General features: G+C 40.3%; 1 protein-coding gene across 4 annotated transcripts in view; it reads left to right on the forward strand.

The window, feature by feature from the left end:
- Positions 1 to 26,143, forward strand: part of gabbr2 (gamma-aminobutyric acid (GABA) B receptor, 2) — a 241,497-nt gene that overhangs the window by 197,627 nt on the left and 17,727 nt on the right. For all 4 annotated transcript variants that reach the window (XM_088090502.1, XM_088090503.1, XM_088090504.1 and 1 more), the window contains one exon: positions 23,273 to 23,383. In XM_088090502.1, coding sequence (XP_087946628.1) covers positions 23,273 to 23,383 — 111 coding nt within the window. The remainder of the gene's footprint in view (positions 1 to 23,272; positions 23,384 to 26,143) is intronic.

A 26,143-nucleotide genomic window follows, 5' to 3' on the forward strand; every position in this document is an offset into this window, starting at 1 on the left:
CCTATAAAAGGAAAGAAATGAGAAATGGCAGCGAGGGAGTAGAGGCATTTTGTTGCAGCACAGGCCCAACTCAACTCTGAAGTACTTTGCATTATGCCCCTTACAGTATAATGTGGTAAAGAAATCAAATGTGTAAAGCCAAATTCCAAACGAATAACATCGGTGTACCAGTAAGTTACAAATACTCAGTGACAATGGCACTGAAATGCTGCAATTCCCTTAACAGAGGGCAAAGTAGGGCTGATGATTTTATCTGCAATGTGAACTCATATCCCAGATGTATAAATGTACTGGAGACCGAGGAGCTTGAGCTAAAGTGGGACAACGCCAGCGGAGCTGAGGTGAGCATCACAGAGAGGGACAGACAACGCATCAGAGGGCTCATCTGTCTCAGATAGCTGGGTATAATTAACAGGGCTTTGGTTTTTAATTAATCTGCCTCAATCAGAGTAGAAATTCTATTCTTACATTTTGGACTAAATTAATTCAAGGACACGCGCTCAAACAGCAAAGCCCACAGACTGTGTACTCTTGCCTTTTTTTCTTCCTTTTGTTCCTCCTTTCTTTCCTGTTTTCATTTCTTCTCAGCATGCTTGTCCAAGTGGTTTTTGTGCTTTCTTTCTTCTGTTCGTTCTTCCTTTAATTCCTCCTCGTTCAGATAAACTCTGATAGGATCTAAATCTGGCACCATCCTGCCAGTTTAAAAAATGACCAAAGTCTTGTGTCCTGTGTTTCCAACATTATTCTTGCCACAACCTCGCCTGCTAGGGAATGCGCTAACCCTGCAGTGCCCTCCAATGGTTAGTCTGTGCCCAGGGAGGACGTGGCAGCACCTGGTGATGATCTGATGGCCAAACTCAACCAGCTGAGTCCCGAAAACAACCACCATCTGACCATCTGACGATAATAATAATCTCTCTGTCACACTGCCAGCTCCATGTGGCCGGGACATCAGAGAAAAGCTATTACTCTGCTTTGCTGGGGTTTACTCTCTCTAATCGTCTATCTCCTGTTCGATCGCTTGGTGTTATATTCTGTGGAGAGACATCGCTCAGGATATGTAGGTGTTTTCCCCCATCTGTTTGTGTTTTTGTCTGTTTTTGTCTCTCTCTTCTTTGGAAATAGAGCTTGGTCACAAACAGAAGTCTAGTATTGACAACGAAAATAGTGAGAGGTCACAGCAGACAGTTTTTAAAGGGCAGCTCCACTAATCTGAGATTCAGTTTAACTGTCGCAAGGAGTTCTACTCTGCAACAGCCAATTGGAAAATGTCCTCTGTGGCTCTGGAGGAAGCTTTCAAAAGTATGAAAAACATAATCTTATCGATATCATCAGAATTGCTATTTAATTGCATTGTGGGAAATGTAGTATCCTGTGTGTTTGCAACTTGACCCTTAACAAGGGAGTTGACCTAAACATGATAAGTTGTCTGTGGCTGGTTTTGCTTGTCTGACTGTTTGTCAGACAAGCAGTCCCGTCCTTAAAAAGTCCGATGTTACGGATGAAATAACATTTCTCCCTTCATCCCTTGAGCCTACTTGGGGAATGTAACATCATGGAATTCATTATCTGAAATGAGGCCACAATTTGTAATAAAAATGTCTTAAAACAATCTTTCAAAAGTTGGAAGACGATTTAATCAATCTAGGGGTTTTTTTTGGGAGGGGGCGGGGTCTTCAATTTCATACTGAGTGCCATGAAAAATGTTTTAAAAAGTCAAAATACCTGGTATTGCCTGTTCCAAAATTTTCGCAATTAAAATGATGTGTTTAAAAAAGAACAAAAAACAGATTCATACAGGAAAACAACAAAATGCAGTAAAAGCATATTTAAAATGATTCTTCCCAAAACAAGTGTCTGCACTATTACTGAGCCAGAATCACTCGCATCTCTTTATCATGCATACTCTACCTGTTATCCCTGCATTTTGCATGAGGCTCTCACTGAGATGGATCTAGATGGCACATGACACGAATCAGAAAGATAATGACATGCATGGCTGTAAGCGCCAATGAAATTTCCATGACTTGATTGCTTCATGTGTGTTCAAAACAGAATGAGAGGCCTGTGAAAATTGACTATGAGATGGAAGTTTATTTTTTGTGTGTTAGATAATGATGATGTCTGCAGATTGGATGCATTGAAAACACCTTGGAAAGCCACTGATGACAAAGTGGTTGCCTGTGTGGACACCCTGTACCAGGCTGCACAGTTCTTCTGTTACTCTTATCAGAGTCCAGCCCATTACTGTGAAAAGCATATGTTCTTGCTAAAATGGGAGCACAATGAGGCACAGTATCTCCAAAAAGCATTTGTCTTATGCTTTGATCTCCTTTCTAAATAGGCACTTTCTTGGCATCTTTTTCCCCTTTTAACTGGACCAGAGGGAAGGCCGCCATCAGTGAAAGAGATCCAGTGGGCTTGTTTTCTGAGCTATAGCGCAGATATATTCGATTGGTGAGGAAATGGGCTAAAATTGGATGGAAAGTAAGTGTGTGCATATGTGTGAGTGTGCATGTGTATTAAGAGGCCACCACTCAGGTGTGTGTGTGCGTCTGTGTGTGTGTGTGTGTGTGTGTGTGTGTGTGTGTGTGCATTACACTTGACAAAGGGAAAAGGGAGCTTCATTCGCCTATCACTTAATGAAACGCTGCAAGTTTTTCATAGTTTCATTCTAAGGGGCACTTCAGCAGAATATATATGTGTGACCTCATCTACCTTGAGTCTGCTTTTCTGCAATATATCAGCATCTTTGCTGACATATTATAAGCGCTGGTTTCAATTCACAGAACACAGAATCCTTTCCTCTTCGGGTGAGCAGGGACATTATGATATGCTATTGATATGTTTCAAGCAGCTCTAGTATTTTGCTTTTTTGAGTTTGAGGTTTTTATATAATTCTTTAGCTTCCCTGTAGTGTTTCCTATTCAAATCCAAACTTCAAATTTTGGTTGAAGTATGTATGTTTTATTGTCAAAGTGCTATTTCAACGCCCATCTGAAAACGTCTTCCTGCATGACTTGATGTAGGTTTTTTGCACAGTGTCATTGCTACATATAAATCCATGTGCTGCTGTGGACGCAGCCCATAAGCTCCTTTGATCAAAACCCTCACTTTAACTCCCAGACAACAAGGATTTAACTAGTCTGCTGTGGCCTCAGATCAGTTCATTGTTTGTGTGTTATTTTGTTACTTTTGGAACCGAACTAACCTGGAGCCCACAGCACTGGGCTACATTGCCTAACCTCTGTGCCACAGCACTCCAAATCAAGTGGCTCTAGATGGGGTCATTCACATTTTTGTTCCGATGTAGTTCTCCTCCACACTTGGCACACAGGAAAAGATTCAGTTCTGCAGCATTTTCAGCACTTTTTAACAGTTGTGTGCTAGTTTCTTTTTGAATAACATGAAGGAGAATGCAGATGGGCCTGACACACCAAGATGATGGTCGGCCATTGGTCAATGTTGGGCTGTTGGTGAGCGTCACTGCAGTGCGTCCCGCACTGTTGTCCCTCGTTTTTGCTAGTGGGCTTTTATTTCTGCCAATTAAGCATGTTAAATTGGCAGCAGTGGTGGAGCTCAAGTCAAGAGAAATTGAGGTTGAAACAAAGGTGTTATATGAGGCAAGATCATTTTTCTTTAGACATTGAACTCCTTGGCAGAAATGTTTCTTGATGGTTTGTACTGTTGTTCACTGCCACGTGGTTCATATGCTTTGCTTTTTCAGGATCATATTGTGTTGTTAATGTGCTAACTGGCTAGTGCCATGACGGTCTTCAGGTTTCCCTTTTCAAATGGTGTCGTCAGTTTGGTGTGCTCATATGCAACGTTTTGTCTGAGACACACTGACTTGAGGCAGTGTAGCACGGGTCTGTCATCACCGCAAGTCCTTGGATGTCGGCTTGGTGTATCTGAGTCTAAATGTGTAGTAGTCTAGAGTAACCCCTTGAAACCTGGATCGAAATTGGTTTTCATTTCTTTCAAAAATGTGGAAAAAAAGACAATTACCAGCTTGGCATGAAAGGTCCCACATATTGCAAAAAAATAGTAAACAGTGTCAAGAACATGGCCTCAAAATTAGCTCAAAAAAAGAGACAGTGAACAAGAGAATCATTAAAAATCTATCAAATAACTTAGGAAAAAATATAAAGTAAACAATATAATTGTTATAATGACATATTTTAAAATTAGGTTACAAGAGAATATATTATTCTTTTTATTATTATTTATTTATTATAATTATTCTATTTTACCAGGTTTTTCAGGTCATTTCCTTATTTTGTTCTTCTACTTTTCTAATTTATCTTTGCATATTTCAGGTAACTACCAATTTCTTGCTTATTTTGGAGTCATTTCGTGTTAATTTGCTCATTGCCATCTTTTCATGTTTTTAAGGAACTCATGCCGATTTGCTCAAGTTTGAAAGGGTTACTTAATGACTTGCATGCATGTCAATAGACGAAGAACACTCATTGCAGTATTGCAGTGATAAATCAAAAATCTTGCGTCTCTTTCCTGTCTGCAACCATACCTTACCTCTATGACTCAGGTGGGATCCTCCTCTGCTGTGATTGGTGGTGCCGCATCATTCTTCGCTGTGACTGGTTGCTGTCCGTGGGGAGGTAGGCAATGGCAGGCCAGTGACAGTTGAAGTAATTGACTGTTAAGCTCTAATGGATTTCCTGCCTGCTGCTGATGTAGCAGAGGGCTGATCAGCAAGCACTGTACACACACTGGTGTTTAAACACGCTCTCTTTCTTTTGCACACACATTGAGCTTGGTGATAAACACAAACAATGCAAGGTGTGAATCATTTTCTGGCTTATGTTAAAGCCATCCTAATTGCTGGTGTATTGTATTTTACACAAAATGCATCAAGACATTGTCGTGCCATGTGTACAGTTAGAGATAGTACAGGGGAGGAATTAGGATGGTGTCTGTGTTGCTGTTTCTCCTTGGGCACCAGTAGCCAACCATAAGGTGTTGTGTTTGTCAGAGCCAAGCTTTAGCTAGGTGGAGAGATGCCCCTGGGAGTGTCTGACTCACCCATGCTTGTGTGGGTACGTGCATGTGTGTGTTTCATGCAGAGGCTGCGAGGTGTTGGCAGGGCTGTCATATTAAGCCAGTGGCATTGAACTCATTGTGTCAGCTCCTGCGGGCTGCTATTGATGCTCCTATCATATAACTCTCTCCTCCTTGCCCTCACTGGCCAAGTTCTTGTCACTACTTGCCCCTTACAAGTGCGTGTGTGGGCATGTGGGAGCACATTTGCAATTGCGCCTTTGCAGCTGTGCCTGAATGTGCATGTTTGTATGTGTGCCTACGTTTGTATTTTGTATATGTGTGTGTGTGTGTGTGTGTGTGTGTGTGTGTGTGTGCTTCCTTCCTGCTCTCACAGCGCATCATGGAGCTCCTGCAGAGCACTGCTGCATTTCTGCATCATTAGGTCTCTCCCTAAGGTCGAGTGAGAGGCCGGACCCAGCAGGCAATGGATTGGGACCAGAGAATAGAGAGAATGGAGAGAGGATGGGAATGGAGGAGGAAGTAAAACAAGACAGTGTATTAAGGAGCAAAAGATGGAAAGCGAAGGGAGCGAGTGAAACGTGGCTAACTGAGAGGAAAAATGAGAGAAATTGAGGGTAGAGGGATTTAGGGGAGGCTAAAAAAATGGATATGGTATCTCTGAAGGCGCATAAGGAAGAGATGAACATGGAGTAATGCTTTAGTCAGAGAGACGCAAACAGGGAAAACATACACATACGTAGAAAAGAGAGGGAGACTACAGTGCCAGGCCTAGATGGGGTTCTAAAACTGTAGTGTAAAACATAGTTTGTGTATTTTAATCAATTCAGCTCCTTAAAATGTTGCTTCTCTTAATGTCCCTCCGGCTGCTGAGAGACCTTTACTGAAGCAAGTGTCCACAGAAGGCGGTCACTTCACACGTGCCAAGATAATTTATGTATGGTAATCAGACATTTTTGCAGTATTGTGTTGCTGAGGCCAAGTGAGGAAGTACTGCGGAGGAACGAGGATCTATTTTGCTTTCATTAGCTTTCATACACTATCACATACACAGAAAGCAGCATAGCAGAAAATATGTAACCAAAAAAGTGACGTAAGGGGACTTTGTCACAACTTGGCTAAAAGATAGACAAAGTGGGGCCTTGGGTTGTTGTTTTAAAGATTTGCTTTAACCCAAACTAAAGTTGATATAGAGTAAATTATAAGCTGCAGACATATGGACAGTCTCATTTTGCCTGCTTGCTTAAAGGAACAGTGTAAGGCATGTCATCATATCTGCATGCCATCAGTATCAGCAGATTTTGGCTTTAAAGTGAAATATAAGAACTGGTCAACATGCTGATTTCTATCGATAGACAGTTATATACTGTATATTTTTATTGACAAAGTGAACTTGTACAAAGCATCAACCCTAAGTTGAAGTATTTTTCTTATTTTGCACAATGAATAAATATTACATACACTGAGGTGTGGGCCATCACGATAAGAGTATGCATAATATGATGTGAATTCCACTACACAAGAGATTTAAGTAGTGAAAAAAAAGTATCAGTGTATATATATCCCCCAAAATTTAAAATATTGAACCATTAGACGCTTACAAATCAAGTGGCATGGTCTTGATTGTGTCATTTACATTATGTCAGTGCCCATGCGGTCACGTGTTTCACAAACATCCTGAAACTGGGTAAAGAAGCAAAGGAAACAAGCTTTTTTTTTTCTTTTTTTTTTACCCAGTGGCAGATTTTTGCCCGTAAAAATGTAGGATGTGAATGTATGATGAAAAATTATTTAAGACTACCAGTTTTCAAGGAGAGTTGAAGAGGATGATAGTGGACAAGAAACTGAAAATAAGAAAAGACAGAAGAGGGCTGTGAGATGGATAGGAGATTATGATGTTGATGAAAGTAGAGAAAGGAAGGATAGAGTTACATAACAACAAAGAACAAAAGTTCATGGGCTTTGCAGAAGGCACAGTTCTAATCAAAGACACACAACTTCATACTATATGCATAGAGTAAGATACAAAATTGCAGTGAGTATAAATATTGCCATCTACTCCCTCGGAAAAGTAGACAAACAGCACTCCGAAGCCCTGAACACTATCGCAGTACAGTACACTGTGGTTGGCTTGTGAATAACAGAGCCAATTAAGCATCCACAACACAGGGCTCATGGCAACGTGGGGCCTCAAAGGACTCAATTACTGCTCTTGGTTTGCAGGGACGAAGGGAGAGGTAGAGAGAAAGAAACACAGAGACACAGATTCCTCAAAAGAGAATAGTGTGGTTTTCCTCTACTGGAAATACAAAATTCTTATTGCCATCCATGTGCAACATGGGTAATCAAATATCATGATGACAGCATGTTTTTAGGGAATAATGGTGCTGGGCTGTTTGCTTTCTAACAGGGAAATGCTTTTTAGGGATTGCCCTGGCCAATTTCCTCTGCGTAAAGGATAAAAAAAATGAATATTTCCAGGGTTGAAATAGGTCATTTATAGTCTGCATTCTTATTGTGTTGAATCACTGTTGCATTTGATGTTATTAGGTACTGGAGCGGGAAGTATCTGCCAGCAAATTAATTCATTCTGTGAACATATTGCACTCGCTCGTGGCGGGTTTAAATACAGTAGGTCCGCCTGTTCAATTAATGTTTAACATGGCAGATCATTTCCGGTAATTTCCTGAGGAAGATATCATATGATATAATAGGATGGTCTTGTATCAGACAGCGTAAACAGACAGGGAGAGATAATGAATGGAGAACAATGGAAATTATTTCTTTGCAGTAAATTCAGTTTCTGGCACACATTTGTTTGACAAAGATGATGGGAAATGTAGTGAAGCAGGTAAAATGAAACAGAGTTATTACTGACATAATGATGCTGGGCTTTTATTTCGGCGTATTGTGGTCTATAATTACTCTGAATGGTTTGTAATAAAGGGCAGTGGCACCAAAGGGCGTTCTGGTATTGAACAAAATCGAAAATTATTGCCTTGAGGAGAAAAGAGGGTAAAGGAATAAGAATGGGTTGAAGAGGAGTGTCATAAGTGGAATGATGAGAGGAGGGAAAAGGTCATCAACGAATGTCACCTCAGCCCTTCAATCAGACGCTGGAGAAGATTATATATAGGAAATTTTCCATTAAAATGAGATTTATGCGATGTTTCATTTTTTCGTGGCAGAGGACACAGAGGTCTGTGTGTGTGTTTGTTGTTGTAAAATGCAGAATAAAATATGTGCTGCTTGTGTGTTATTCCTTGCTTTGGACCAACACCTCCACTAATCACTTGGAGTGTTGATTTAGAGGGACACTGCAGGTTCATCTGTCCTGGAGTGGACAGTCTGTCCAACTGCAGATGAGCTTTGGAGTCATCAACCATACAGGCCCGTTTTTAAGCACTAGAAAAAGGGGAGCTGCTAAGAGAGATAGCTGGAAGGAAAATGAGAGTGAGAAAGATAGAGAGAGAAGAGGAGGAATACCTAAGAGGTGAGGTGATGTGTGAGAGTAACTTGTCATATCTGATGGCTTATCCCCGGTTCTTGGTGCTTTCCATTTGTCACTGAGTCAACCAGGATTTATGAGCTTCTTCACAGCTACAAATCCTGATTATGGTCCTTCAGATAAAGAATGGCACCCAGGTGTTAAAGAGTGTGTGTTTGTGTGGACTGGATGGTTCAAGGGGATGGGCATGTGTGTGTGGAAAATGTAGACCCAACAATGTGAGTGATAATTTTCACAGATTCTGGATGGCCTGAAACACAAACAATAACAAATACAACAACTACTACTATTACAATAGTAGTAGTAGTAGTAATAAAAGAATAAGAATAAGAAAAAACATTCCAATTAGTATTGCATATATTTGATTTAAAGAAATTTTTAAATAAAGATAAAGTCATTGTAGTATTAAAGTTGTAGAATTATCACAGTAGAATAACATAAAGCTAGCTATATAATTTACAATAAAAGCATGACTAATAAAACTGACATGGAAGTATTGTATGACTGAGGCTAGTAAGCCAAAAGCACACAGTGCTAACTACAACAGTGGCAGTCAACTCATTTAAGAGGTGTCTCTGTATTATAATGCAAGCAGCTGGTCAAAACCTGAGTTATGCTATTTTTCTACAGAGAAAAGGAGCTCTTTTAGGGATAAAGATATTAGCTTGCCACTGAGACCTTCCCATTGGCAAGTGTACAAAAAAATCAAGTGGGTGAAGGCTGCTTTTTTAGTTTCTTGAAGATAGAAGTTGGCACAAGTAAGCACTCTTTTTTCATGAGGGCTAATTGAGTGTCTGTGACTTTCTTTAAAAGAGTTGGAATACCTCGAAGTTGAGGCAACCAATGAAATCCACAGCTGTGTGCAAACCCAGAGGAGAAAGTCTTTACAACCTCTGCAGAGATATACCTCCAAAGAAATGCACCCTCCTCCCAGCAGTACACAGATCTCATTAACAGTATCACCCCCCCTCTCTGGCATTATACTACCTCCCAAGAAATATACCTAATCCCCCAGCGCTGTACAAACTTCCATAATGATGTACCCACCTCCTCCGCAACTGAGGCAACAGTGACATAAGGCAGTTACAGTTACACCCAGCACACAGCCCTGAGCTGCACAAGTGTGCAGATGGGTGCTGTGATGAAAGCTAGCGTTATGACAGGGAGTTATGTTAAAGAATAGCAGCCATAAAAGCAGTTGGAGTCTATGATAACAAAAGCCTTGGCTTGCAATCTAGCAGACTGCCAGGCTATACTGCAGCATTTGCATATTCTAATGAGCCCAATGTTCAGGGTTAGCCGCTTACACTAATGACGCGTTTAGCTCTTAATAAATCAGTTAAGGCAGCTCCCTGCTGGAGCCCAGGGAGCTGCACCCGTGTGTGTGTTTGTGTGTGTGTGTGTGTCTATGTCTGTGCGTGTATGCGTGCGTGTGTTCGCATATTTCATTATAATGTAGCTTTGTGTATTTGTGTGTGCCATTATGCTTTAATTTTGTGAGAATGCATAAGCGAGTGAATAAGTCTGTTTTGTGCACTTATCTAGTTTCTTAGTGCCAGCATGTGTGTGTTTTGTCTTCTGTCTTCATTTGAGTGTGTGTGTGTGTGTGTGTGTGTGTGTGTGTGTGTCTTTTGTGTGCTTTTGTACATGTGGAGGGGGTAGTAGTTTCTGTTTCGTTACTTTGAAGTGTCTTCTTTTTATGAGCAGTTCAACAGAAAACACATTTTGTATTTCTCCACCTTTTACCTGTCAACTTGAAAAGCTTGACCTGTCTTGAACTGTTTTACTCACTTCAAATTTCATCATATCTTTGACTGATTGCTCTTGCAATCAGTCTCAACCAAGCACACGTAGCTATAGCGGAAGACTAGTGATAAAAAACTTTGTTTCACTGCAGAACACTTGAAACAACTTCAAAACATATTCGCCAATGAATAAGACTTTGGTACTACCAGAGTGGTGACTGACCATACTTGCTGACTGAAGCGCTCTGCAGTCACAGTGACATTTTATCCCTGAACTATTATATTACATGGAACACTTCCGTTTTTAGTGATAGTGTGACGATTCATGAGATTTTTACTCTGCATGCCAGCACAGGCACTAAAATTTTTCCTCAGGTAAAGGCTCTGCATGTATGCTGACACGTTCAGACCAGCTGAATGGTTCAGAATAAAACATGCTGAGAGGTCTCTACGAGAAGCAGGAGGAGAGTGGGCTCCTCTGGATGTTGGAGTCAGTTAAAAGAAAATGTTCATGTTTTATGTTTCTGCACACCATGGATACATTGCATTTGTACTTTCATTTTTTTAATATGAGTGTGAATAGTCATAGAACTGATTTTGTCATCAGCAGCTGCAGACCTCTGTTTGGGACTAACAAACATTAGTTGTTTTTTGGCAATCCTTCATGGCATTTTCACTGGTTTATTTTGTGTTTGTGGCACAGAACTTGTGTGACTTTTTTCACCAAACATGGGTGTTTTCAGTGGCACATGGCAACATTTCCTAGGTGTATTAGGTGCATTTCCGAGCTGCATTTCCGCTACTGAACCTAGGTGTTTTTTTACTAACACATCATCGCATTTCCCAGTGGCATTTTAGCCACCAAACCTGGGTGTTTTTCACCGACATTTCACAGCATTTATTGGTGGTGTTTTAGCTGCTGTACCTGGGCCATTTTCCCCAATACATGGCAGCATTTCCCCAGCAGCATTTGACCCACTGAATGTGGGCATTTCTCACACACATTGCACATTTCCCAGTGGCATCAGAGTGACTGAACTTGGGCATTTTTCACTGATATATCACAGTGTCTCCTAGTGGCATTTGTACCACCAGATGTGGGTGTTTTAAGCCAAAACACGATCTTTTCCTACAATAACCAAGTGTTTTTGTGTCTAAACCTAACCACACCTTTACCACAACGTTGTTGAGAAACAAAGTTTCAACGCATCTGTTACAAAGTAATGTAAATTTGTAATGCAAATTTCTTTTTGAGTGGTTGGCTTGTACAGACAATCACCAGTTAATTAAAATGAGAAAACTAACCCTTAGCCAGCTGTTCATTTCCCTGCATCAAGCTCCAGTTGGTTTCCAGTCTTATGGCACTGAAAAGTCAGCCAGTTATCAGAACGTTATTGTGCAAGTTCTTTGCAGAGAGGAGAGCAACAGAAAAAAAAACCTCCTTTCACATTTTTATTATGTCACTGCCAATTTGGCCCAGTGGTGGTTAGAAGGTCGTCAGGCCATGGTTCCATCAGAGGGATTATTCCTCAAATGGGATTACAGGCTTGTATGAAAAAAGGAAGAAAAGGGGGTGGATGCTCAAGCGAGCAAGAGAGCAGAAATATTTAAATGCAGACAGACACATTCAAGTAAAGAGATCATTTTGTCATCATTAGTGGGGGAGAGGAAAGGAGGGGGAGGAGACTCTTAAGAGGGATAGAAACTATGGTGAGATGTGAATTTTTTGGTTTAATGAAGATTAAAGATCGAAAGATTTAGGAGAGAGTGTGTGTATGTATAGAATTGGCACAGAGCACAGTGTGATTCTCTTTAATTTCTTGAATATTTGGTTCTTTTATCTTATCTCTATTGTTTTTTCTCCCTTTTTTCTACCTCGTTCTCTCCCTTTTAAGTGAGCCAGAATAATATCTATAAAGATGCATTGGAGTGGAATATCCTGGTCACCCATCCGGTGTGACTAGGACACTACAGTAAAACAGACACAAGCTCTTTCACAGAGGCACACACTCTCTCTCTCACACACACACACATACACATACAGTTAGATGGCGTTCATGCACACTGTGAAGCGGGATGGCAGAGATCCACATGGCTTGGAGTGCCAGCGGCGTCTTGCTGCCCTGCCACCATGGCCCCGCTACATGTAGGTCAGCCTCGGCCGGGGGCACACCACCCTTACCCTCCCTCGCTCTCTCCCGTGCTTCCTTCTCTCACAATCCCCTCCCTCACTTCTTCCAACCCTTCCTCACTGGCTTCTTCTTCCTTTCTCTCCTCTCATTTATCTCTTATCTATCTATTTATCTATTGTTTTTTGTTCTCAAATTTTTGGAAAGTATGTTTTCTTTAAAAATCCCCAAAATTACAGAATTTATTGCAGCAAGAAAGTGTAAAAACAGAAACTATATGTAAAGTATTTATGGAAAAATCATAAGGCAATATATTAGCCTCAGTATTATGTTAACATTGCTTTGCATATTTCCTAAATGTGGGCCTGATATTCTCTTGATTTCTTAATAGTCAACCTTTATGAGCTAAGAAAAACAGCCATAATTGTCAGTTTTGTATTGATGCATTTTCAGGTATTTCAGTTGATATTTTTGTTTTTTCTTAATTCTTAATTCAGCACAGGAGAGTTTTCACAACCAGTACTAAACAATCAATCCTCAACTTTATCGGACGATTAAATAAATATATAAATAAAAATAAAATCACCAAATTTTGAAGTAGATGGCTTTCCCTGGACACTGACAATGTAGTAGATTATGTCTACCATGTTATCATAGCACCTTTAAACAGTAGATGATTAAAACAAGTAATACTTAATAACAAACAATTTTTCCCATGTCAAATAGTCACTAAAAATAGCTTGAGAGGGACCATTTAACAACACAAAATTTATGCTGTATAATACTGGTTATAAAACTCATTAAGATTTTGAGGGGAAAAGGGCACAATTCATCAGTCATTAAATTGATGTTATTTTTTAAAGCCAAACATTGTTCAGATAAACAGTGTAAGCCTCCTTGGAAAGTTTTCTTTGCTAATCTAAAATAAACAGAGGATTTCAGCGCCTGACAGGTTACTGTTGTGCGTCATCTGATATTTGTCATTGGATCTTCAAGTTGCAAGCCTCATTAAGTGATGGAATCAGGTGCTTACTGCACACACACCAGCAAGGGGAACAGAGAAAAATGTCCTTTAATATTCTCATTACCCCAGTCTGGGAGGACAAGGTTATAAAATTTGAAGGCAGGTTTGTAAAATCAGCATCATTAAACTCTATATATTTCAGCAGGTAAGAAGTGTGTGGCATTTTGCAGTGATTAAGAGTGACACAATTTGCTTAGTCACAAACAACAGCCAAAAGTCAGTTGCTCTGCAGTTCTTGAACCATGCGTAAGTCATTCAGCGTGGGCCATTTATTATGTTCACATGTTATGTTGAGCTGCTATGCTGTTGTTTTGCATAAGGAAATGATTGTGTTCAGCTGACATGACACTCGACAGGTATGACTCTAGTTTATAATTTCCATAAAGTATATGGTTTGTTTTTACTCACCCCTGCCCACCATATTAAGAGCACTGTTCTTTAAATGAATACTTCATCCACAAAGTAACTACTTGTATATCAGTTAGTCAGGCTGTATTACCATGAATTTGTGAAGAAAACATTTTTGTCACAATGCCTGCATTAAAATTATTGATTCGTGATTGGGGACCACTTTGAAGTAAGTATTATTCAGAAATCCATTTTTTCTAAAACTTAACTTAAAGTCTATAACTCTTCCTATGAAGAGAAATGTTACTACAACAGTGTTATATTTTCATTTCAGTTGTTATCTGTTTATACAGCAGCCTTTACAGAAACCACAGGAAGAGTTATAGTTACTGACAATTACATTAATAAACACACAGTTATCAACTGCATTATGCTGTCTTATTGACATATTGACTTATGTACATCTATAAATGCTAAGTAGGGGAACTAAAGTAAAGTGTTAATATTTTCCCCCAAGTTTATCCAAAGTCCTGAAGTTCTTTGGCACACAGCAAGCATGTTTTGTGCCATCTGTATGCACTATCTGTGTGCACTTGCTGTTAAACAGTCTATTTTTGGCATTAACTTTCTGTTTTGAAAGTAAAAAGCAACATTTTGGCAACAGCTTTGTTGCTTGCAGCCAGTGCAACAGCAGTGTCCAACCGAACTGCACAGGGACAAAGACTACTTATTGGCTGCAGGCAAAATAGGACAAATGGGAATAATATGAGTTTGAGGGGAAAATTGGGTGCGCATTCTTGACTATGATGATATAACAATTATAGTTCCAGACAAGCATATGCATAATTTAAGGCAAAAACCAAAAGAGCTTTGGTTAGGATGAGGCACTCAGAGATGCTGTCTTTAGTTTTGAAATTAGGCTGAAATTGCCACCTGGCTGGACATTTACAGTAGTTGGTACGTCATGTGGAGCCTACAAGAAAACATCTCCTAAATGAATATGAACTCTGTCTTTTTGGCATCACTGGCATCAACCTCCCTGTCCAACCAGCTGAGCTAATCACCCACTATGCACTTCTCCCATGTGCTTGTCTAAAGGCCATTACTGCTGTTCAGAATTTCATAGAGGGCTCGTGAAAACTGTGCTCGCTGCCTTTCAAATGATTTCCTACAAATTACTGTGGCACCAAGATGCCTTTCATCTTCCCATCTCTTTGCCCTGTGTGCTCTTGATGTGTTTTTTTCTCTCCCTGCCACTCTCCAGATCTCTCTTTCTGGCTTTTCTCCATCCTTTCATTCATTCTCTAAATACCTCCATCCAGAAACATGCAGTTGCCGCTCCTGCTTTCCCCAGTCCTTGAGACTATAAACCAAAAATTACATTTGATTAACTGTGGTACAGGATACATGGTACTTCTGGGGTCTCATCTAAAACCACTTGCAACACATACCATTTCCCATGACATGATACTTTCACAGCCCTAATAACAGTAATTACCCTCAGACAGCAGCGACAGGCTGAGAGTGACATACGACTAATGCTAAAAAATGTCTCTATTTGCATGTATGAAAACAGTTTGTGGCATGCAGGATAACATGTTGAGTGACATCTCTATCAGACAGCAGTGTATCAGTTTCTCTCCCTGCTTCTGTGCCCAGGAAAACAGTTGGCAAGTCTGGTACCCTGGACATGGGCAAAAGGCGATGCCACCAGCTTACGTTCAAACACACCCAATCACCAATCAGAAAACGTGTTATTATTTCAAGCCTCCAGAGATAACTTTTTTGTTGAAACATTTATTCTGAAATCAATGTTAATTGCACAATGGCTATAGAGCAACAAAAAACTGTGTTCAAATTGGTTTGCTATTAGCTTTCACTGTGCAATTCTGCCTGCCTCTGGGTACGATCTCCCAGGAGAAATGAAGGATCCATATACAGCACAAAAGGAAGTGCATCGACCATTGTGCAACAGAAGCAAGGAGGGTGGATATAGGAGAAGTCACGGTTTCAAATGACGTCACACAGTTGGGGTACAGCACATACACAATGAAATACTGCGCACATGTGCACGCAGTGAAATAGTTGCTTGGCCATTGCAGACCATATTTCACAGCGCATGTGCTGTACCCTGATTTTGTGATGTCGTTTGAGACCATCACTTCTCCTTGAACAAAAACAGAAGAAAACTGTGCTGTTTGTTAGCACCAGCTATCTGCAGCAAAGAAGTGATTTTGCAGTTGTTATTACTGCCCACAGTTGTAGTGGATATGGCAGAGGGCAGAACTGTGAAATTCTGCATAGCAAAAGAAGACGAGCCCCATTAACAGAGGCTGCAAAAAAGGCAAAAAGAGAGAGTGACTGAAACCGGGGCAAAACATGGGTGAATCTTGGAAGGGCTTATCTACGATAGAGGGAGTTCCAGGATCTGACAGGGTTCAAAACCGACGTTGAGTTAGCATCTTCATCACAGTCATCGTCCTGTTAGATCAGTAAGTAGCAATACCTGCCTACATAGTTGTTTTTAACTTTCATTTTCTTCTTCTTTCTTCAATATGTGTGTTGATGCTGTGTGGATGGTTTTTAAGATCTGAGAAAGTCTGAAAGCCATCCTGTTAGTCTTGGAGACACTAGGTGTGGATAGAATTGAAAAGTTTGAAACTTATCGTTTCCCACTTTATTATACAACATGACATTGCTTACTGTTCTGAGAGGGATTTCGCATAGCCTCAGCATAAATAAATGTAATTTATTTAATCCCTGGAGTAATCACAATCTTGTAATTTCATGCAGTGTTTTTATGATAAAACTTTTACGATCCTCCTTGAGGACAAAAATGTATTGCAGACTCTTCTTTTTCCAAGTGATTTCCATTTTCTCTCCTTCTGCACTTTTCTCAGTGGCTTTCCCTTTGTCATTTTTCATCACAATCATCGTCTCCACTTTTGTCTCCACAGCTACACCCAAAATACCTATATTTTGTCCTCATTCTCATACCATGTTGGGATCTCCTCTTGCTGTAATTGCCAGAATGAAAAACGATGGAGTGTTTCTGTCAACATTTGCCTGATAACTCATCTATATCCACACGCACACACACTTTTACACGCTATCACACAAACAATCCCAGCCACATTACGCATGGGTGTGCTCACAGAATACAGGGACATATGCACACATACACACACACACACGCACACACACACACACACACACACACACACACACACACACACACACACACACACACACACACACCCCTCTGTGTGAAGTTGATGTAGGTGACAATGAGTGAGCTCTCCATTTCCTCCCTCATTTGTTGGTTCTTCTCTGCATGCTCTCCACCGAGCCAGAGGCCATCATATAGTCAACGTGAGATCCATATCCAAAAACAAGCCCCAGTTGCTGTGACTGTGGAGTCAAGAGAAAATCATGAATGCCAGATGCAATATAAGACTGTCTTTGTTGTTGTATGTTTTGCTTATTGTGAATATTCAATGATGGTTCGTTGAGTTTACTAAAAATCTTCTAGCAGTCATTTTTCAAAAAACACATCATACATTATTGGTTTGTGAAGGTGTGTTCCCTCCCTCCAGGCAGCTCGTGGTTTCTGATGAATTCAGTGCAGTATGACCAACAGTTTTATTTTTGCATAAAAGTACATCATCGTTGCATGGTAACTAGAGAGTTACGAGTCAGTTGCTGAACGGCAGCCCATTGTCAAGCTTTTGTTCCAGCATCAAAGAATCCAACCTGGAGGACGAAATAGCCAAACATGGACATTGTGAATAGGATCATGTAAATATAGATTTAACTTTTCTGGAGCCAGCTCTCATGTTTTAGATGTCACAGGTTTCCACCATTCATGTAACAAGCTGGGAGATTTTTTTTTATGAACGTTCTATAAATGGGCTACAAAAAGAGCATAGAAGAAAAAATGAACTTTGTTCGGATAAGGGTTGCTGTGGTATATGTTGCCATTGTTACTGGTAACACAGGGCAGCTGAGGATCAGGAGGTAGAGCAGGTCGTCCACACCTATTTCAGCACCCGTGTTATCAAGTTAAAGCAGCCACACTGCTCGTCAGAGCAGTTGTGGTCAGGAGTGTCTCAGCTGCGGCACATCTACAGAAATGGTGGCACGCTGATTTTTTACCTATCCCGCGCACATTTGTCAGCAGGAATAGACAGTGAAAACTGTGTGTTGATTATATTGACTCTAAACCACTTTTACTGCACCAAAGTCTGGCTGTTTGGTGCAGACCATGATCCAGGGGAAGTTTTACACCTGTCGTTTTGGTTCGGATCAAACTGAAAGGTCTGACCCAAATGGCATAGGTGTGAAAGCACCCTAAGAGTACATGTGAGACTATCGAATAAGTAACTGTTTTTTGGGACTTGATTTTGTAACCCTTAGGACCCCTTAGGAGTTAAATACAACTTTCAACCTTGAGATAATTTTAATATGAACTCTCGTGGAGTGAAGCGAGGAGTGAGGAAAGCAAGGAAAATATCCTTTGGCAAGATACTGAACCCGCAATTGCTCCCCAATGTTTACTGAGTGGTAGGTATACCTTACCTTGTGTGGTAATGTACCAGTGTGTGAATGAGACATGTAGTGTTAAAGTTCTTTGAGCAGTCAGAACACTAGAAAGGTGCTCTGCTCTATTAGATCATTTTCTTACCACTACCACATTTTTTTGTTTTTTTTTAGTTTAATGCTAGAGAGTCGCAATTTATATAGTATAAATTGAAAAATACCTATGCTAATAGGGAACCTGACAATGTTAATTAAAGAAAAGGAGTTGGTTACATAGCAAAGAAGTTGGAGATGTTGTGCAGCCTGTCGCCAGCAGCTCTTCATTTAACAGCTCACTGTGGCTCCTGACCGTTCAGTTGATCCCTGCCACATTTCAATCTTTTCCAAAGTCAACAAACGCCAACAAAAGACCAATAACTTAATAACGTTCATTTCACTGTCAAATACATTACATTTCCTGTGACTACTTCATGAAGAAAGTCAGCTCACCAGTTATGCTTTTAATGTGAAGCTGCAACTGTAGGAAATGTTTGTTTTGCATTAGCTGTAACTTAACAGGGAGCTCAACAAATTTTGAGCACCATCGTCAAATGCATTCTCTTGTGTAACGTTTTCGGTGTACGCACTAACACCAGTGTTGTCACGAGTTTATTAACCAGTGGGAACATTTCCTCACTGTGGCATCCAGAGTTCCTATTTTTGTAAACAATGGTTTGTGTTTCTCTCAACACCGATATTCCTAGAAAAACACGTCTGATAGAGAGTTGGAATTTACAGTCAGTTTATCCCAAATCTTTGCCACTTTTTCATAGCTCTTCTTGATGTATTGGTTCTGCTCTCTACTTATCTCTCCTTTTAAAATGCCTTCTTTCCTACACTTAACTCTCAGAGGAAACAGGATTGACAGCATCTATTTCTCTTACCTCTCTGCACAATTGTTTCTACCTTCTCTCCATCTATCCTGCTCTCCCTTTTATTATTCCATCCATTTCAACTTCCATCTTTCCATCCATACTTCTTGCTGCTGTCTTCTCTCCATCCCACCGTCCATTTCTTTCTCCCTCTTTCCTCCATCACTCCCCTCATCGCCTCATCTAGCTCCATCTCTCCATAGACAATCTGCCAGTACTGTGCCCTCCCAGAGTGATCCCGTTAGAGGGGCTAATGCTGTGAAAAATGACAGTGAACCGCCACTTTTACCGCCATCACCACTGCTTTGGGGCCGCCTGCCACCTACAGCCCTGTTGCCTGGCAACTCCCCAGACAGCTTCCCTCCAAAAAGGCGAGAGCTCCTGTCTGCTCTGCTGCGATAGAGACCCGAGCCTAATAAGCATTATATCTCATTTTGTCTTATCATTTTGTTGTTAGTGACACAAGTTTGCTCGGAGCTGCGACTATGCAAAGAGCACTGATGCAGAATGTGTCTCTCATATTGAATGAACAAAATGATTTGCAACAAGTGTGACTTCTTGGAGCATTGTTGTTTGAATAACTGATTGCTCAGCCAAAAACATAAATATACATAAGCGGTGAAAATGCAGATGACGCAGTAAAGCTGCTCAGTAGAAAAGAGCTGAGGTGTTCTGACCCAATTGCAGGTTGCTTGGATGCAAATGTAAACATATAATTAACATGTCATACTGTAATGTCGTGCATTTATACCCAGAGCCTATCGTCCTGCATGTTAGTTGACACTGATTTTTCCTGTACCTGCAGTTGCAGACATGCCGGCCTTATACCAACAGCAGACAAATTCAGTGTCAGAATAAAATATTGACAGTTTTACCTCAGTTGGTGCAGGCTCCTGTGATGTTAATAGTTTGGTGTAAGGTGGTCATAAAATTAGGTTTAAGCTGTCTTAAGTCAGTCTTTTTCTCTTCTTGACATTCTGGCAAAATCAAACATGTTTATTCAAAAGTTTCGAGTCTCATCTTATACAAATAGTGAAGTTCAATGACATGACCATTGACGCCATTCAATTGGTGCACTCTCTTCAGCACCAAACAAGAAGTTGCAAACCAGGTAGACAGTGGGGAGGTGCAAGAACAAGACTCTGTACTGTTGTACTGTGGAAAAGTAGGAGAAACTGCATAGCCTAAACTAAGATGTTGGAGCAAAATAAATAATATTACTCTCAGTAAGTCTTGCTATGGATCACATGTCCAGGAAAAGTGACCATTCAGCTGTCGTGTTGGAGTCGAGATGTTTGGACAGTTAAATCATTCTGCAGCCAGAAACCATGACTTACCAGACCCAGAAACATGGATAATTGTAAAGCAGCAGCCCGAAATGTGAGAAGATGCACAAAATTACTCCATTACAGTGCACAAGGAGCAGAGAGCATCACATTTCACTGGACTTGTACCTTGTATAATTTCGATGTGACAAATACATCATTGATCGATTTATTGATTGATTGATATAAAGATGAATGTGCATTTAATATGACGCTATAACTTTATATTAATGTGACAGCATTCAATTTAGACTAAAAGTGCAACAGAAATGTCTGACGTAAAATGAAGAAAGCCATCACTTTCACAAACAGATGAAGCCAGCAGTGTTTGATATTCCATGTTGGAAAGGGTCTTTTCTTCCATACATGTATGGAAGATAAAGGAGGTGAGGCATGTCTTGGTGGAGTTTTATATCCCCTGCTACACCACAGCTGCAACAGTCCAAAGCAGCTTGCAGAATGATTGTCTTTATTGTTTACATAAAATGTAAAACTGCTTCCTGTAACCAGAGATTATTCGTGCCACTAACTGCTGCCCAGAGACTCGGCCAAAATTGGGCATCTTATGCATGACTCATGATTTTCTCTTGCACAGTCCCAACACATCACTAAGTTTAAAAATAGGCTGAAGAAAATATTTTTTTCATGAAGAAGTTACCTGTAGCTGTAGGCTGAAAATGCCATACTTGATTCTCAGGATCCCTTTTCTATACTGTGTCAACTAATTGTGGTTCCTTGTGAAAAAAAAAAATAGCCTGCCTGTGTGTCAACTCCTGTCCCACTTTCCTATGTTCCACCTTCTTGATGGCTTTTAAAGCAGAAACTCAGCTCTACCAGTCCTTAACCTTCAAGTTAACAAGAATCCAACACTTGAGTCCCAGAATATTCTCGGATATGAGTGACATGAGCCATGCGGCTGCCACGGGAACTCTCGAAAGGGGTTACAAGAGTGCTTTTGACAAAGTGTGTGAACTCGCTGCCACCGAAGCAACCCGCACTCTTTAATGTGTTTCTTTTTTGAGACTTCAGAGGTTGTGAGGATCTTCTGCAGATGGTAGAAAAGTTGAGTCTACATCTGAGATGTAGGGGGGGTTCCTTCTGCTACGTTGTCGCAGTGTCTTTTTTCTCGCAAACGGCGTGTGATGTGTAACTGCATACGTAATCCTTTGCGGGATTGAATGTTGAAAGAGTGCAAGTGGGATGAGGAACACTGTGGGAAAGTTGTATTTCCAAGGCAGAGACATGGGAGTTAAAGCTAGAAAACTGTACTATAATACAACACTTCAAGGATATCCAGAAATGATACGGTGCGGTCCCCGTTTCTGTTCATCTCTGTCGGGTGAATCAGTGCAGCTTTTTAAACACCAATTTTCCATTTTAAGTGATCATTCTATAGAGAACCACTAATTCAAATCCATCAAGGTCATAGAGGAAAGCACGAATAGCTGCAATTTCCATTAATGAGAGCTGAATGGAGAATATGGGGGTCAGAATGACTAGTGGAAGAGGTATTTTGCAGCTCCTAGAGGGATGTGTATGTGTAGGTGTGTATTTATTAATGGAGAGAGCATTCACATGAGACACATTAAACAAAGTGCACACTCAGTGTAGCATGTGTGACGACCGAAACAACGCTCAGTATATTTCCCTTCTTCATCTCTCTATATCTTGCTTTCTGCCTTACAAACTGAATTTCTGCGAATTAAACACTATAAGGGAGATGCCTGTACACACATACGCACAAGCACCATCTGCTGAGCCATTAGACATGTCTTACTGTAAATAAGCCTGAAGACACACACATACACACACACACGCACACACACACACACACACACACACACACACACACACACACACACACACACACACACACACACACACACACACACACACGCGCGCACACGCACCAGGCAAGCAGCATGGCATTACGCCCAGCCTTGCCCCAGGTGTCTCAGTGTTGATATATTGGTGTGGCCTCAGATGAATCCATGCAGGGCAAACTAATGCTCTTATTAAAGGCTTTTTAAAGCTCTGCCTAACAGAGAGAGTGAGAAAAAAGAGAGAAGAGGTGATGTGTTTTAGCGTATTAATATCCACCTCAGGTGCTAATTTGCCCCGTAAGTCACATGTGTCACCAGCTGCTGTGAAAGACAAGTGGAAATGAAAAAGAAAGCTAAAGAAATAGCAAGACGGGGACAGGATGGAGAGATAGTGTGCCGGAGACTGAGTGAGAAACAAGAATAAAAGGAGGAGGTGTAAATCACATTAATGAATAAGCTTCATTAGTCGTGCCCATTAACGTCCTAAGCATGGATTAATTTAACTTCAGTCGACTTTAGAGAAGCCCAGTGGCCATGATAGAAGACAGTTTGATTACACACCTGGATATTTGATCACTGACACCCTTCATTCTGAGTAGCTGCAGACAGTCTGGGTACCTTTTGTCCCTGAATTTGAAATTAGAGCACCTGCAAAGAGAAAACCTGTGCAGAAACATTTGCCTTCTGAGGATTTTTTTTGTTTTTTTAGCTGGTTTACATTTTTTTCTGTTGGCTTTATTGCTCCTCGAGGAAATGTTGCCTGTTTTGCTGTTACTGTACACTTGATACTTGCTTCGGATTATTGGTTCATCTTTCTATTTTTTTTTTTTTACAAAACAATTCAAGTACTTTTTGGAGAGTACTCAGTTCCTGTCTATGTGTTCTGTGTTGTCAACAGGCGGACCCCCAAGGCCGAGACATTGCCATCCGTCCCTTCTTGGAGCACTGTGAGAACACCCACATGACCATTTGGCTGGGCATCGTTTATGCCTACAAGGGACTGCTAATGGTAAGAGGAAAGATCATAGATTTAATTTTGGACTTCCAGTCACACATAAGCGCCCACTTACACTATGAATGTACTGTAAAAGTCTATCTGATGGCTCTCAACAACTTAATAAATGTGCATTAATGAGACCTGATTCCTTTTTAGGAAATGAGGTATCTGAAATGTGTCAGTATTAAAGCTTGAGTAACAACTTCCTAGTGTTATCCTGAGTGCCTGAGGTATTGATTTATCTCTTTACATGCCAACTCTGTGTTGAAAAATTATATTTGAGTATTTTCAGATCCCTGACTTTTCTCTTTCTGTAAAGCGTAAAAATGTTTTGATGAATTTGATGACGCAGTTTTGATACAGGGGGTGTTACATGAAGTTATCCAATCAAATGTGATTCTGGGTGATAACTAAACCAGTCCATCGTATATAGACAGCACTTGACCATTAGCTAGTGTGGGTAGCAGAGAAGTATCTTAGAAGGAGGATTTCAGCCAGAAAAACGTTCTGGCTTTCTTGCCGAGAGTTATTTGAGAAGATGAATACCACTCTCATGTTAAGTCAGTTTTATTTATATAGCACAAGGAACAAATTACAAATTTGAGTAAAAGAAAACAGGAGCAAACCTCAGGAAGAAACAAGAAAGTGATTCGTCATAAAGGATGCGTGTGCACAAAATAAAAATATTAAGATAATAATGTGGAGAATCGGGGTGACAATATTAAGTTAATATATATGAATAATATAGATTATAACCTCTCAACCACGAAGACCTGGAAAGACTACACTTAAAAACTATTCTGGCACAAAACTTCTGTAAAACCACAAGTTGTCCAGTTGTGTTTAAATGCTTTAATAAGTGATTTTTAACAGGAGATGATGCTGCTATATACAGTTATTCTCCAGTTGCAAGTACGCTGCTACATGTAGCTACATGCTACATGTTTGATAGAAGCTTCTATCAGTGACTTTTCACAGAACAATGGGCTAATATTTTCTATTACAGTCGTTATCTGGCTGCAATGACGGCGCAGCAACAGATAGGAAAGCCCGAAGCAATGACCAGTCAAAGCAGTCTGGGCTTTTTCTGAAGGACTTAAAGAGGCAGGCGCTAGAACTCAATGGTGTCCCAGCAGAGACAGTGTGAGGAAAGTGTTTTCTGAACATTAAAGCATGTAAACATCTTCTAGTTAGAAACCTTGAATACAAACATGAACCTTCTAAGTATTATTATGAGCTAATACCTGAGCATGTACCCAAGACACAAGGTTCTTAACAAACTGTAACACACATTAAAATGTTCCATTTCTCCACCGCACAGTGTATTTGAAAAGCCTTGTGGAGCAATTGTAAATTATGCAGACCGCACTATATTTATGGGGAGGCAAAGGAAAGGCGTGAGACAGAGCAGTAAATCATCATAAGAAGATTGAGAGAATGCAGAGGATGCTGAGTAAAAAAAATCTACTGAAAAATGTCAAAGACAGAGAGTTGGAAGAAGTGAGAGAATAGTAGTGTAACAAGGAGAGGAGGATATGAAATAATAAGATGCAAACAAAGAAGTGGAGCAGTTGGAAAAGTTTGTATTGAGTGACTGACAGGAGCCCACATCTGTACGAGGCGCAGAGAGGGACAGCACAGCAAAAACAAGCATTAAGACTCAAGTCATCTCACACATACACACACACACATATGAATGCATACACATGCACGTCACCATCCCTTCACATTCACATACACATGCTCACACACCTGAGATTCACTAATCCTCGATGACTGTAAATCTGCTGCTTGTCATTCCACTAACTCTCATTTAGACTTTAGGATAAGCAGGCAGGCCACTTTACACAGCACACAGTGAATTATTCAGCAGGCTGTGCAGGCTGCTGCGACTTCAATGTTCCAGCTAACAAACAGCTCACTCTAAATAAACGTTTTATAAGCACCAAACCTAAGGCTGCTTTAGACAGATGTCTTTAGATTATGTTTCTCATCTTTAAGGATCACGTAATTGAGTCGATTTTTGTTTGATTTTTTTAAAGTGTATCTTAAAGCTAAGTCAAATAAGATGAAATGTTTCTGTGCAAACCTGTACTCCATTCATAAAGAGCAATAAAGAGAGACCGAATAAGTCCTTCTTAATTCTGGAAAAAAAAATCAAAATGCAAAATGAAAGATAACTGCAATTCAAATAGTAAGGATGGCCAATACAGTTTACAATGGGACTGTATTTTACTTATAAGATGGGACTTTGTTTTTGGTTTTTTTTTTCATATCTTGATCTTCAGATATTTTTCCTTTAGCCTCCCTGAGTGACTGGGGGAAAATGCATCACAGTCTCTCCACCATAAAATATATTCCCATGGCCCACGCGGTTGTGAGCATTTGTGCCTACAGCGAAGGTACAGCATCAATTTAATGCAGAAGTATAAATCCCAAAAATAGGAGTTATCACAAATTAAAACAGCTAATTTGATGAGAAAATGCAAAAAAGCGTTTCTAACCTGGATTGACATTACTTTTCTTGTGCTGTGTTCAGATGCCTTCAACAAGAATTTAAACCTCTGAAACCTGAGAGAATTCATTTAGTTTCTTTTAACATGTTGGGTAAAAAGGCAATGAGCAAAACTGATCGCAAATTGTATTTACAGTAAATGTAAAATACAAGTATTCAAAGTTCTATGTCCTTTTCCTTGAGCCAAAACAAAAGACACAAGGCCCTCTAAGTGCTTGAAAATAATTCGACATGCCTCCCTTGTTTTGCACAAACTT

This window comes from Plectropomus leopardus, chromosome 17, assembly GCF_026936395.1.
Source record: "Plectropomus leopardus strain MGB_pleo_1.0 chromosome 17, ASM2693639v1, whole genome shotgun sequence".
NCBI lineage: Eukaryota > Metazoa > Chordata > Actinopteri > Perciformes > Serranidae > Plectropomus > Plectropomus leopardus.